At 42.8% G+C, this 13,892-nt stretch overlaps 1 protein-coding gene across 1 annotated transcript; it reads right to left on the reverse strand.

Moving 5' to 3' along the window:
• Positions 1 to 49: 49 nt before the first annotated feature.
• On the reverse strand, positions 50 to 13,401 carry LOC139557349 (transmembrane protein 240-like). The gene is made up of 4 exons (XM_071372041.1): positions 13,180 to 13,401; positions 12,719 to 12,825; positions 4,970 to 5,178; positions 50 to 1,159 (listed from the first exon to the last, which is right to left on the reverse strand). Exons 1-4 carry the CDS (start codon positions 13,234 to 13,236, stop codon positions 1,005 to 1,007), a joined length of 528 nt encoding a protein of 175 aa, XP_071228142.1. The 5' UTR covers positions 13,237 to 13,401; the 3' UTR covers positions 50 to 1,004.
• Positions 13,402 to 13,892: the final 491 nt, after the last annotated feature.

Genomic DNA, 13,892 nt, shown 5'->3' on the forward strand with positions numbered 1-13,892 from the left:
ATGGTATGGCTACTGATGTTGAGGCAATGACACATTCAAACGTCAGGGGTCACTGTTGTGCTTCAATGGCACTTTTAATAAAACAGACATTTTATCTTCACAACAGCAATGTCTGGACAGAGGGAGAGAGGGACTGGGTGAGGGTTCCCACTGCTTCTAGGCTGGTTGCTTCTGATAAGTATGAAGGAATTGGATATAGCAAAGTGGGAAGTGCTATTGGACACAATATTGGGAAGACGAGGGAAGCACTGAACTGTCTCCGTCTTATCTTGGCTGGCAATTCATTTTCTACCTTCATAAATAATAACAGTGCAGAGAACCCTAACCACAAACGTATGCTCCCCTCCCCCTCTTATATTTACAGGTAAAATTAATACATTCATTTAATTCACTAAGTAACAAAACAAATTAATCTGTGTTTTTAGCAGACATCACACTGTTCACTTCCAGACGGCTGTCATCCTTCTCTTTCCTACGCTCCGTTTATCCTTCCATACAGTCCATCAGCTCTACTCGTAACACTTGACTCACCACACTCATGAACAAACCTACCCTGTGTTCCCACTTCCCCATATTAGAAGAATTTACAGAAGCAGCAATCTAAACTTCCCATCATAAAATCTTGAAACCCACCCCTATCCATTTACCTCCCTCCCACTTTAGAGAAATACCCTCCCCATCGAGATTTTTTTTTATAAACAATGTGCATCGTACCCTGTTCTAAAAGATCATGCCAAGTTTCAACAATGAACACAGAACATTTTTCTATACAGAAAGCACCCTTAAAAATGCTTGTTTTTCCTTCCTACCTCAATGGTGGACATAGACAAGATTTCAGTGACGACTATCTTCTGCTCGAGTTTGGATTGGTGGGTGCTGACTTGTGTCAGTAAGAAAGTCTCGGGCCAGGTGTGTTATGAACAGTCGGAGGGCAGTTTTCCAGTGTCTCTGAGGCAGCAGTTGGCCTTGGGGCAGTTTGAGGGGCTGGAGGGGGGATTCTTGTTTCAGAGGTGGCGTGGGCTGGGGTGGCCGTTGTGGTAGAGCTTCTGCTTGATGTGGACCATGTTGCCAGTGGAGTCCTCCAGCTGTCTGAGCTGGGCACGTCGACGCAGATCTCGAAGGTTACAGAATGAGGGGAGCCATGACCAGGAAGGGGTGTCTGGGGGGCAAGAGGAGAGAGGGAGATTGTTAGAGGAGTGAAGAAACTAGAGAAGTGAGATACAAATTCTAATCGTTTATCTCATTGTGGGGTAATAAGAGAATGGGAGTGAATTTGGTTAGGTTTATTAGATGCCAAAATGTCCTTGATGCTCCCATCAACCTAATCCTTGGTAGTACAATAGTCCAATTACAGAAACACATTTGTTGCCCACACATTCATCTGCCAAACATAGATTTTTACCCATACTGTACGTGGTACACTATATATACAAAAGTATGTGGACACCCTTTCAAATTTGTGTATTCGGCTTTTTCAGCCACACCTGCTGACAGGTGTATAAAATCGAGCACACCGCCATGCAATCTCCATAGACAAACATTGGCAGTAGAATGGCCTCAATGAAGAGCTCAGTGACTTTCAACGTGGCACCGTCATACAGTGGGATGCCACCTTTCCAACAAGTCAGTTCATCAAATTTCTGCCCTGCTAGAGCTGCATCGGTCAACTGTAAGTACTGTTATTGTGAAGTGGAAATGCGTAGGAGTAACAATGTCTCAGCTGCAAATTGGTAGGCCACACAAGTTCACAGAACTAAATCGCGTAGCGCGCGAACATTGTCTGTCCTCGGTTGCAATACTCATTACCAAGATCCAAACTGCCTCTGGAAACTTCACCATCTGGCAGTCCGATGGACGAATCTGGGTTTGGCGGATGCCAGGAGAATGCTGGGACTGTTTTTCATGGTTCGGACTAGGCCCCTCAGTTTCAGTGATAGGAAATGTTAATGCTAATGACGATTCTGCGCTTCCAACTTTGTGGCAACAGTTTAGGGAAGGCCCTTTCCTGTTTCAGCATGACAATGCACCCGTGTGAAAAGAACTTGAGTGACCTGCACAGAGCCCTGACCTCAACCCCATCAAACACCTTAGGGATGAATTGTAATGCAGACTGCAAGCCAGGCCTAATCGCCCAACATCAGTGCCCGACCTTACTAATGCTCTTGTGGATGAATGGAACCAATTCCCCGCTGCAATGTTCCAACATCTAGTGGAAAGCCTTCCCAGAAGAGTGGAGGCTGTTATGGCAGCAAAGGGGGGACCAACTCCATATTAATGCCCATGATTTTGGAATGAGATGTTCGACGAGCAGGTGTCCACATACTTTTTCTCATGTAGTATATGTACGTTTCAATTTATATATCCTGCTATACATTAATAATAGCGACTTGAAAAAATCATTTTGGATTTCTTTCCCCAAGCATATGAGTGTGAGGTAAAATTTGTGGAGGGATTTGTCCCTGTCAGGCTTAGATGGTGAGGCCCACTGAGATGGGAGAGAAACAGGAGGGAGAGCCCCAGACAGCACTAGCAAATGTCCCTGCAAAAGGTTGGGGGGGAAGGGGAGTAGCTGGAAGAAGGGAGGGAGGAGGGAGTTATTTATAACTGTGAATGGGTATGAAATCCACAAGGACTGTTCTGAAGGGTATCCAAAGGAAACGTCAGAACGAGACAGGTCCTTCTCATTTCAATAAAAGGATGGAGAGATGGAGTCAGGAGAAAAATGTAAATGGTAATGTAATGCAGAAAGTGGGGTGAGGGCAGAAATGTTAAGGTCTTTCTACGGAGGGAGGGAAGGGGGCGATGGTTTTGCCAAGTCATAATTTTCCCCTTTTGTTATCATATTTTGTTACCCTATTTTGCTAAATCAAATATCTTTCCACCGATGTCACTGGTGCCAAAGAATATGAATCAGTTATTCATGAGAAATAGACAATAAGAAAGGAATCATCCCTTTCCAAAAGGATGCTGTATAAAGAAAATGGATAGAAAAGGGGGATTCAATGACTGAATGGAGAGCATATAGAGTATATAGGGTATATAGATGGAATTAGAAAAGCAAAAGGAATCGATGTGCACCTCAATGTGGTGTGTGTGTTTGTGTGTCTGTATGGTGTGCATGTTTCTACCTCGCCCGCCATTCCAGCTGCTCTCTTTCACTCTATTAATAGCTCCCGAGAAGAGAGAGTGTGTGTGTGTGTTTGTGTGTGTGTGTGTGTGTGTGTGTGTGTGTGTGTGTGTGTGTGTGTGTGTGTGTGTGTGTGTGTGTGTGTGTGTGTGTGTGTGTGTGTGTGTGTGTGTGTGTGTGTGTGTGTGTGTGTGTGTGTGAGAGAGAGAGAGTGTATGTGGGGGTGGGGAAGTGACAGTATCTGCACACACACCCCCCCCCCCTCCTTCCTTCCCTCTCCGTCAGCCTTACCTTCACTCCCCATCTCAGGGAGGCTAAACGAGTCTGACCCGCCATCAACGTCACAGCCAAACACCGGTGAAGGGGCATTCCTTCCATGCACAAGGATTCCAGCACAAAGTAAAGCCTAGAGCCACCCTTCTATACCTCGAGGGAATCATTTGAATGTATAATCTGAGTATATTTTTTATGTTGATGTTATGCACAGAATATCAAATGGGTTGATTCTGTGCTGCAAAGCTAAAGCAGTTGTTTCTTGCCTAATACTACTAGAATCACAATCTAAGACTGGAAATATATGTATGCTTCAAACTACCAAATTCTCTTTTATCATCAAGAAAAATATGACATGCATCAAAAAAATATTGCATTACTACTTTGAATTTAATATTTTCAGGAAATAAAATAATGTAATACTGTTTTTTAGTGCCCCATCTTTGTGTACTGGTTTCATATTAATCAAAGGTAATTAATTGGCCATCTCTTTCATTTACACTCACTAGACATTTTACCCCTCTATTTTCTGACCGTAACAGCAGTCATCCAGGTCACATCACCTACATTAGCATTGTCTTAAATCTAATGGATCCATGCCAGCTACAAAATATAGGCCTGTTCTGACATTGAGAGCTGCACAAGATAAAGCTTAGCTGACATAATTGGAATATTCCAACACTTATATAAGAACACTGGATAAATGATTGAATCAGGAGTAGGAGTATGGACAAGAAGTCCTCTAATATGTTCACATTGGCATGGCCTCGCCCCCAGTGAGGTCTGGCTTGCTAATCTAACATTGGCAAGACTTGAGACATTGTGTATCTTTGTGGTGTATAGACAAGTGCCCTCTGTATTACGGGTAGGGAATCTTTGTCTCAGTCAATCAGTATGTACTAAACACATCACATCTGAGGGCAGCAATATTTCCACAGCAATATTCATATTAGTTTCACTATGCCTGTACTTTACACACATAATTATTCCCCCTCAATGGAAACAAAGTAAGCTTTTTCCAATTTCCTTCACCCACTAATTACTTGCATAACGTCTTAATTCCAATCCATGACCACAACACACTGCATACAGTACTGTACATTAAATATCCTGTGAGACAATTCATTTAGCCTGGAACACACTTTTCCCTTTTTCCCCTATTAAATTATTTATTTGAAAAAACAACTGAGCCCTTATGTCCTCAAGTTCTGTAAAGTTTCCCATAACCATCACTTATAGCCAGGCGGGTTGGGCTATCCACCAACCCAAGGAAGCCTGGTTTCAATGAATGGTACGGTGGGAGGTCAATTCTGGCCATTTGCACACCCATGTCTCATCCCCAAGAAAATATGTAGGAGTAACACTGATCAACCTCATATAATGTAGCAGTCAAAATATTAACACCAATACCACTTCACTCACCATCTCTCTTTTCACAGAGGTGGGAATCAACAAAACAATACTTCTCTCATCAGATTATTGAAAACATTTCTGCTCATTCTGTGTCACATTTGTCAGGCCATGTCAAACTTTTCCCAGTCAAACGGACCAAGTCTCTTGTTGACTCACCATAGTAGCGGCTGGCCCTCCATGCCCTGACAGCACAGTGCAGCACTCCGTCCAGCCACAGCAGGAGCCAGCTGATACAGAAGCCCAGCAGCAGCCCCAGCATCAGGTCCATCTCCTGCTTGGTCACGCTGTCACTGACAAAGTAGTTCTCCGACGAGTCCACAAGAGAATGGTCCCCATCGTACGGGATCACATAGTGGACATGATGCCTGGAAGAGACCACGCTGGAGGTTAGAAGGTGTTTGTGATGGAGGGAAGGACAAGATGAGATGGGGCGGTGGTGAAATTAGGGGGGTGGGTGATGAAATTGGGTAAATAGCAGGAATTCTCATTACTAATTTGGTACAAAATGGAGAATAGAAAGGCATGCTGGTGAATAGAGAATAATTAATATCTAGAAACATACTCAAACATCAGTGGAAACAGCTGCAATATGAAAATAAATGTCTCATTCCTGTTTCCAATTCCAAATAAACACCAGAGTATTATCAAAGCCTTACATAACAGCGTACCTAACGTTGCTCTCAAAGGTAGCCTACATCTCATACAATGAGAACCTGTGGTTCACAAGCAGTGATCTGACAAGCTAGCAATCGCAGGTGCCAAATTAAATTACTGTGGATGTGGCCTCAGGCCTGATCCTCAACACGGGGGCCCTTCATGGGTGCAGGGTACATGGTTAGTCCCCTCCTGTACTCCTGTTCACCCACGACTGCGTGGCCAAGCATGACTCCAACACCATCATTAAGATTGCTGACGACACAACACTGACAACGATGAGACAGCCTATATGGAGGAGGTCAGAGACCTGGCAGTGTGGTGCCAGGACAACAACCTCCCTCAACGTGAGCAAGACAAAGGAACTGATCATGGACTACAGGAAAAGGAGGGCCGAACACACCCTCATTCACATCGACGGGGCTGTAGTGGAGTGGGTCGAGAGTTTCAAGTTCCTTGGTGTCCACATCATCAACAAACTATCATGGTCCAAAAACACCAAGACAGTTTTGAAGAGGGCACAACAACGCCTTTTCCCCCTCAGGAGAGTGAAGAGATTTGGCATGGGTTCCCAGATCCTCAAAAAGTTCTACAGCTACACCATCGAGAGCATCCTGACCAGTTGCATCACAGCTTTGTATGGCAACTGCTCGGCATCTGACCGTAAGATTCTACAGAGAGTAGTGCATACGGCCAATACATCACTGGGGCCAAGTTTCCTGCCATCCAGGACCTACAGTATATACTAGGCAGTGTCAGAGGAAGGCTCAAAAAATTGTCAAAGACTCCAGTCACCCAAGTCATAGACTGTTCTCTCTGCTACCGCAAGGCAAGTGGTACCGGAGCGCCTAAGTCTAGGTCCAAAAGGCTCCTCTACGTCCAAGCCATAACACTGCTGAACAATTAATCAAATGGCCACCTGGACCATTTGCATCGTCACTTGACCCCTACCTATATGTACAAATTATCTTGACTAACCTGTACCCCTCCACATTGTATCCCCTGTATATGGATGTCATAAGGTGAATGCACCAATTTGTAAGTCGCTCTGGATAAGAGCGTCTGCTAAATGACTTAAATGTAAATGTAAATGTATATAGCCTCGTTATTGTTATTAAAAAATATATATTTAATTTTTTACTTTAGTTTATTTAGTAAATCTTTTCTTAACTTTATTTTCTTAAAACTGCATTGTTGGTTACGGGCTTATAAGTAAGCATTTCACGGTAAGGTCTACTACACCTGTTGTATTTGGTGAATGTGACAAATACAAATTGATTTCATTTAATTTGATTCCACATGCACTTAAGGTAGGCTCAGGCAGCATTCAAGCTCAGGTGGCCTCATCTGTCTATCTGTTCCATTAAATGTTTATGCTGAGAGGGTAAACATTTTACGTAAAATTAGTAGCTCTTATTTAAGAGCATTTCCATTGCAGTAAAAGACAACGTGGGCTGCGTCTCAAATGGCACCTTTTCCCTACATAGTGCACTACTTTTGACCAGAGCCTGAATGCAGCCCCTGTCACTCACTTTCCATTGGCTTAATTCAGGGTAGTCATGCACCCCCAAAATCTGACAGGCCACAAAGTAATTAAGGATGTCTGAGGGTTGATCCGAAGAGAGGCCTCCCGTCCTGTAGTTGGAGAATATTGCATTTTTAAAAGACCTGAAATAGCTTTTTCCTGCAATCTAGAGCCATCATCATTATGCTTAATTCTATGTAAAAAGAAATATATATATTTTTTTTTGCATATCTAAGCATATCTCTTGGGCTGTCTGTATCCTCCTGACTGAAATAAAATTGTGGCTAGTAGTATTACAGAGAAACAACGACAAAAAGATTATACGGTGCATTCTGAAAGTATTCAGACCCCTTGACTTTTTCCACATTTTGTTATGTTACAGCCTTATCTTAAAATAGATTAAATACATTTTCCCCCTCATTAATCTACACACAATACCCCATAATCACAAAGCGAAAACAGGTTTTTAGAATTTTTTGCAAAAATATAAGATCCCATAGTTGACAGTGCATGTCAGAGCAAAATGATGTCGAAGGAATGTCCGTACATCTCCAAGACATGATTGTGTCAAGGCACAGATGTGGAGAAGGGTACCAAAAAAATTCTGCAGCATTAAAGGGCCCCAAGAACACAGTGGCCTCCATCATTCTTAAATGGAAGAAGTTTGGAACCACCTACACTCTTCCTAGAGATGTCCGCCTGTCCAAACTTAGCAATCGCGTGAGAAGTGCCTTGGTCAGAGACATGACCAAGAACCCGTTGGTCACTCTGACAGAGCTCCAGAGTTCCTCTGTGGAGATGAGAGACCTTTCCAGAAGGACAACCATCTCTGCAACACTCCACCAATCAGGCCTTTATGGTAGAGTGGCCAGACGGAAGCCACTCCTCAGTAAAAGGCACATGACAGCCCGCTTGGAGTTTGTCAACAAAAGGCACCTAAAGGACTCTGACCATGAGAAAGAAGATTCTCTGGTCTGATGAAACCAAGATCAAACTCTTTGGCCTGAATGCCAAGCGTCACGTCTGGAGGAAACCTGGCACTGTCCTTATGGTGAAGCATGGTGGTGGCAGCATCATGTTGTGGGATGTTTTTGAGCGGCAGGGACTGGGAGACTAGTCAGGATTGAGGCAAAGATGAACAGAGTAAAGTACAGAGAGATCCTTGACAAAAACCTGCTCCAGAGCGCTCAGGACCTCAGACTGGGGAAAAGGTTCACCTTCCAACAGGACAATAACTCTAAGCACACAGCAGGACAAGTCTCTGAATGTCATTGAGTGGCCCAGCCAGAGCCCGGAATTTAACCTGATCGAACATCTCTGGAGAGACCTGAAAATAGTTCTGCAGCAATGCTCCACATCCAACCAGAGTTTGAGAGGATCTGCAGAGAATAATGGGGTAAACTCCACAAAAATACAGTTGTGCCAAGCTTGTAGCTTCATACCCAACAACCCTTTAATTGCTCACAAAGGTGCTTCAACAAAGTACTGGGTAAACTTTCTAAATGCACCGTGATATTTATATATATACAGTGGGGCAAAAAAGTATTTAGTCAGCCACCAATTGTGCAAGTTCTCCCACTTAAAAAGATGAGAGAGGCCTGTAATTTTCATCATAGGTACACTTCAACTATGACAGACAAAATGAGAAAATTTTTTCCAGAAAATCACATTGTAGGATTTTTATGAATTTATTTTCAAATTATGGTGGAAAATAAGTATTTGGTCACCTACAAACAAGCAAAATTTCTGGCTCTCACAGACCTGTAACTTCTTCTTTAAGAGGCTCCTCTGTCCTCCACTCGTTACCTGTATTAATGGCACCTGTTTGAACTTGTTATCAGTATAAAAGACACCTGTCCACAACCTCAAACAGTCACACTCCAAACTCGACTATGGCCAAGAACAAAGAGCTGTCAAAGGACACCAGAAACAAAATTGTAGACCTGCACCAGGCTGGGAAGACTGAATCTGCAATAGGTAAGCAGCTTGGTTTGAAGAAATTAACTGTGGGAGCAGTTATTAGGAAATGGAAGACATACAAGACCACTGATAATCTCCCTCGATCTGGGGCTCCACGCAAGATCTCACCCCGTGGGGTCAAAATGATCACAAGAACGGTGAGCAAAAATCCCAGAACCACATGGGGGGACCTAGTGAATGACCTGCAGAGAGCTGGGACCAAAGTAACAAAGCCTACCATCAGTAACACACTACGCCGCCAGGGACTCAAATCCTGCAGTGCCAGACGTGTCCCCCTGCTTAAGCCAGTACATGTCCAGGCCCGTCTGAAGTTTGCTAGAGAGCATTTGGATGATCCAGAAGAAGATTGGGAGAATGTCATATGGTCAGATGAAACCAAAATATAACTTTTTGGTAAAAACTCAACTCGTCGTGTTTGGAGGACAAAGAATGCTGAGTTGCATCCAAAGAACACCATACCTACTGTGAAGCATGGGGGTGGAAACATCATGCTTTGGGGCTGTTTTTCTGCAAAGGGACCAGGACGACTGATCCATGTAAAGGAAAGAATGAATGGGGCCATGTATCGTGAGATTTTGAGTGAAAACCTCCTTCCATCAGCAAGGGCATTGAAGATGAAACGTGGTTGGGTCTTTCAGCATGACAATGATCCCAAACACACCGCCCGGACAACGAAGGAGTGGCTTCGTAAGAAGCATTTCAAGGTCCTGGAGTGGCCTAGCCAGTCTCCAGATCTCAACCCCATAGAAAATCTTTGGAGGGAGTTGAAAGTCCGTGTTGCCCAGCAACAGCCCCAAAACATCACTGCTCTAGAGGAGATCTGCATGGAGGAATGGGCCAAAATACCAGCAACAGTGTGTGAAAACCTTGTGAAGACTTACAGAAAACGTTTGACCTCTGTCATTGCCAACAAAGGGTATATAACAAACTATTGAGATAAACTTTTGTTATTGACCAAATACTTATTTTCCACCATAATTTGCAAATAAATTCATAACAAATCCTACAATGTGATTTTCTGGATTTTTTTTTCTAATTTTGTCTGTCATAGTTGAAGTGTACCTATGATGAAAATTACAGGCCTCTCTCATCTTTTTAAGTGGGAGAACTTGCACAATTGGTTGCTGACTAAATACTTTTTTGCCCCACTGTATATACTGTATATACACTGAACAAAAATATAAACGCAACATGCAACAATTTCAACGATTTTAATGAGTTATAGTTCATATAAGTAAATCAGTCAAATGAAATAAATTCATTATGCCCGAATCTATGGATTTCACATGACTGGGCATGGGTGCAGCCATAGGCCCACCCACTTGGCAGCCAGGCCCATCCACTGGGGAGCCAGGCCCAGCCAATCAGAATGAGTTTTTCCCTACAAAGGGGCTTTATTACAGACAGAAATACTCCTCAGTTTCATCAGCTGTCTGGATGGCTGGTCTCCGACGATGCCCCAGGTGAAGAAGCCGGACGTGGAGGTCCTGGGCTGCTGTGGTTACAAGTGGTCTGCGGTTGTGAGGCCGGTTGAAAGAACTGACAAATTCTCTAAAATGATGTTGGAGGTGGCTTATAGTAGAGAAATTAACATAATTGTATCTGGCAACAGCTCTGGTGGACATTCCTGCAGTCAGCATGCCAATTGCACACTCCCTCAAAAGTTGAGACATCTGTGGCATTGTGTTGTGTGACAAAATTGAACATTTTAGTGTGGCCTTTTATTGTCCCCAGCACAAGGTGCACCTGTGTAATAATCATGCTGTTTGAATCAGCTTCTTGATATGCCCCCTGGCAGGTGGATCGTCCTGTGCGGCTCAATTGGCATGGCACTTGAAATGCCAGGGTTGTGTGTTTGATTCCCACAGGGGACCAGTATGAATGAAAATGTATGTACTCACTACTATAAGTCACTCTGGATAAGAGCGTCTGCTAAATGACAGGCAAAGGAGAAATGCTCACTAACAGGGATGTAAACAACTGTGTTCATCAGTTCACCTACTCTGCGTCTCACAAAGACACGGAGGTTGGAACCAAATACTGTAAAAAAATGTATAGGACAAATCTTAGGGGTCAAGTACCCCTGTGCCCCCTATGGGAATGACGCCTCTGGCTTAATTAAAGACAATGACAACCAGACGTGTGTTGGAAACAAAAGTGCAATTGTTGGGGTCTAGTTTAGGACTAGATGTACTGTATGTACCCGGGTACAGAAGGGTAATAAGCACAAGTATGAAAATATATAATTAATTAAAAGCTAAGAATATTATATGCATTGCACATTGAATATTGAGTAGCAGAGGATTTATCAATATTTAAAAACGACTTAAAATAAACCACACAAAAAACATTGCAATGATAAACGGCATAAATTATGTCACTAGACATAATTGGCATACATTTTTTACAAATGTGTCTCTACAATTCTTCTAAAGGCATATATAGGCCTAATATAGCATTACTATGAGAATTTCTTGAAATTAGAGGGAGTGAGAGAGGCCCTTCTCCAAATGTTGGCCAATATTATTTTATGATGACAATCCTGATCTTAGTGACACTTCATGACCCATATCTCAGGTTGTTGAACTGTAGGCAGTCAAAAGAACAGTATTCATACAGGGCCAAGACCTGCTACAATGTGACTATGCAGTGATATCACATCAGTGGGGCAACTCAGAACAGATTTTCCTGTCCTCAGTGAATGTATTAGATCCAAGCAAGTTAGGAATTCATTTGACTAAGATTCTGCACTGACCAAGAATAACCCAGCACTTACAAAATGTTGCAATATGTATGTGTTCGGACTCAGGCCTCAACTTGCCTTTATCCAGGGCTTAATATCCTAATGAAGTCGATAGGTGTGTATCTATTGGATCAGAGGGCTCTTATTTTAAAAGCTGGCACAACACTGTTGCCATACCCTTGGGCAAGCTACAGCACTTAACAAAAATAAAATAAAATAAAACTTCCAAGACCAAGGGCCCAATTTCGGTTTACAGTTCCTGTATGTGAGTCAGTCATGTAAAACCTGTACCAATCTCATTTGCATTATTTAATGTTTTAAAACACAATAATTCAAGTAGTAAGGAGCATAGACCACCAATCGAGAACATATGAGGCTACATATAACTTGTATAGGCCTAATCACAACAGTAATAGAAAACCTGGTCTAATTATCATTAAACTAGGCCTAGTTGTTTTATGTTTCATTCAATTTTCAGCCTTCATAATACGGGTTATAAGTAATAGATCAATGTATATATAGGCGCATTCTCACAACTGGTTCAATATAGGTATAGGCTAGCCCTAATGTCCTCTCTCCAACAACATTTCCTCATATCTAAATATAAAAAATTATTCCTTAGCCCATTCCTCATAATTCATAACATATTTATGGCTCACGTATGCAGTAAAAGGCAAATAACTGAATAAATCTTAAAACACCGTCACAAGCTAGGCATCGCAAAAATAAGGCTATCCTTCGGTTAGACACATGCATACTCGAATAAAACCATAGTCGACATCAGGTACATTTTCAAGAGATTAGGCCTATGCATGGAGCATGTTTGGAGGCTTATTAAAACGAACAGTTCAGCAGGAGAAATCATTCGAGAGGCCTATTGAGCGAGTATGAGCCTATGATTAGACGGGTAACATAGCAGCTATCTTCACTCTATAGGCTACGCTTTCATTTCAGATGTTTGTATACATCCAAACGAATCACTGTATGATATTGTTTTTTTTACCTTCCACAGTTGCAATGACAGACGCGGTCTTCCCCTCGTAGATGCGGTAAGATGTAGTTGTGAAAGCGATCCAGTAGTGCGTTCATGTCCATTAAACAGGCTATCGCCTGCAAATAACCATTCGAGTCAACTCACATGACAAGCACCATTTCCAACACAGCACCGTTATATGACCTGGCATTAGGCTACAGTCCATAAGAGAAATCGAAAAATACATTTGGAAACCCACTTTGCAACCCTCGTTCTAAAATGTTCTTTAGATTGTTTATTTATGATAGCCAAGGTATGTATGTAGGCTACTTTCTCAAGTCATCATTATTTTCAGTGATATCAAATGTGATCTGTAGGCTATTTGTAATAGCTATAGCTACATTATTAGTCTATAGACTACATACGTAAAATAAATGCTGTAGGCGTTTAACACACACGATGGGGGGCACAATAAAAAGCAAATATCTTACCATTACAACTGAAGCGCCAAGAATCATAAAAATCATGGTGGTTGTGATCATATGCATCAAAACTTCCAAACTCGCCGCCGTTCTCTAGCCTTCTCTACCTGTCCCGGGATGAGACGGTCATTGAGGCGCCCTTACTGCACCGGACTCTCCGTCCCTCCAAACTTGCCAGATTAGAGCGCAATTAACCGGTGCAGGGGGGTTGAGCTGGCCCGGTCTCCTGCTGTCCCCCTTTTGACACACGCACTCACGGTCTTCACAGTCTATGCTACTCCCCATCCAGTAATGCGTCGATTTGATGGCGCGGACCGGGTCGTGGATGCGTTTGCGTTCGGTGCCGCGTTTGCTGCCCCGGGAACGGCGAAAAGAGGGTGCTGGTGGAGAGGGTGTCCTAGCCTGATTACTAATGCAATTATGTTATTTTCACGGCAGCCTACGTACCGATCTCATTTTTAAAAATCGCAGCAAACAGGAGAACGGGTTAGCCGGTTGTCTCACGGGGATGTCCCTGGTTATTGCCCTTCCTCCAAGACAGCACTTCATTAGTTATTATAAATAATATCCTCCTCCATCGATGGTAGCATTTAATTACTCCATTCAGATTTGTTCAATAATTGCGGTTGCGCTTTTTAGGCTACATCAGTCGTTGTCTTCTTACATGTAAATAGCTTGATAACATCGATGTCAAGCAGAATCGAGATGAAGATCCAGTCGGA

This window comes from Salvelinus alpinus, chromosome 28, assembly GCF_045679555.1.
Source record: "Salvelinus alpinus chromosome 28, SLU_Salpinus.1, whole genome shotgun sequence".
Classification (NCBI taxonomy): Eukaryota; Metazoa; Chordata; class Actinopteri; order Salmoniformes; family Salmonidae; genus Salvelinus; species Salvelinus alpinus.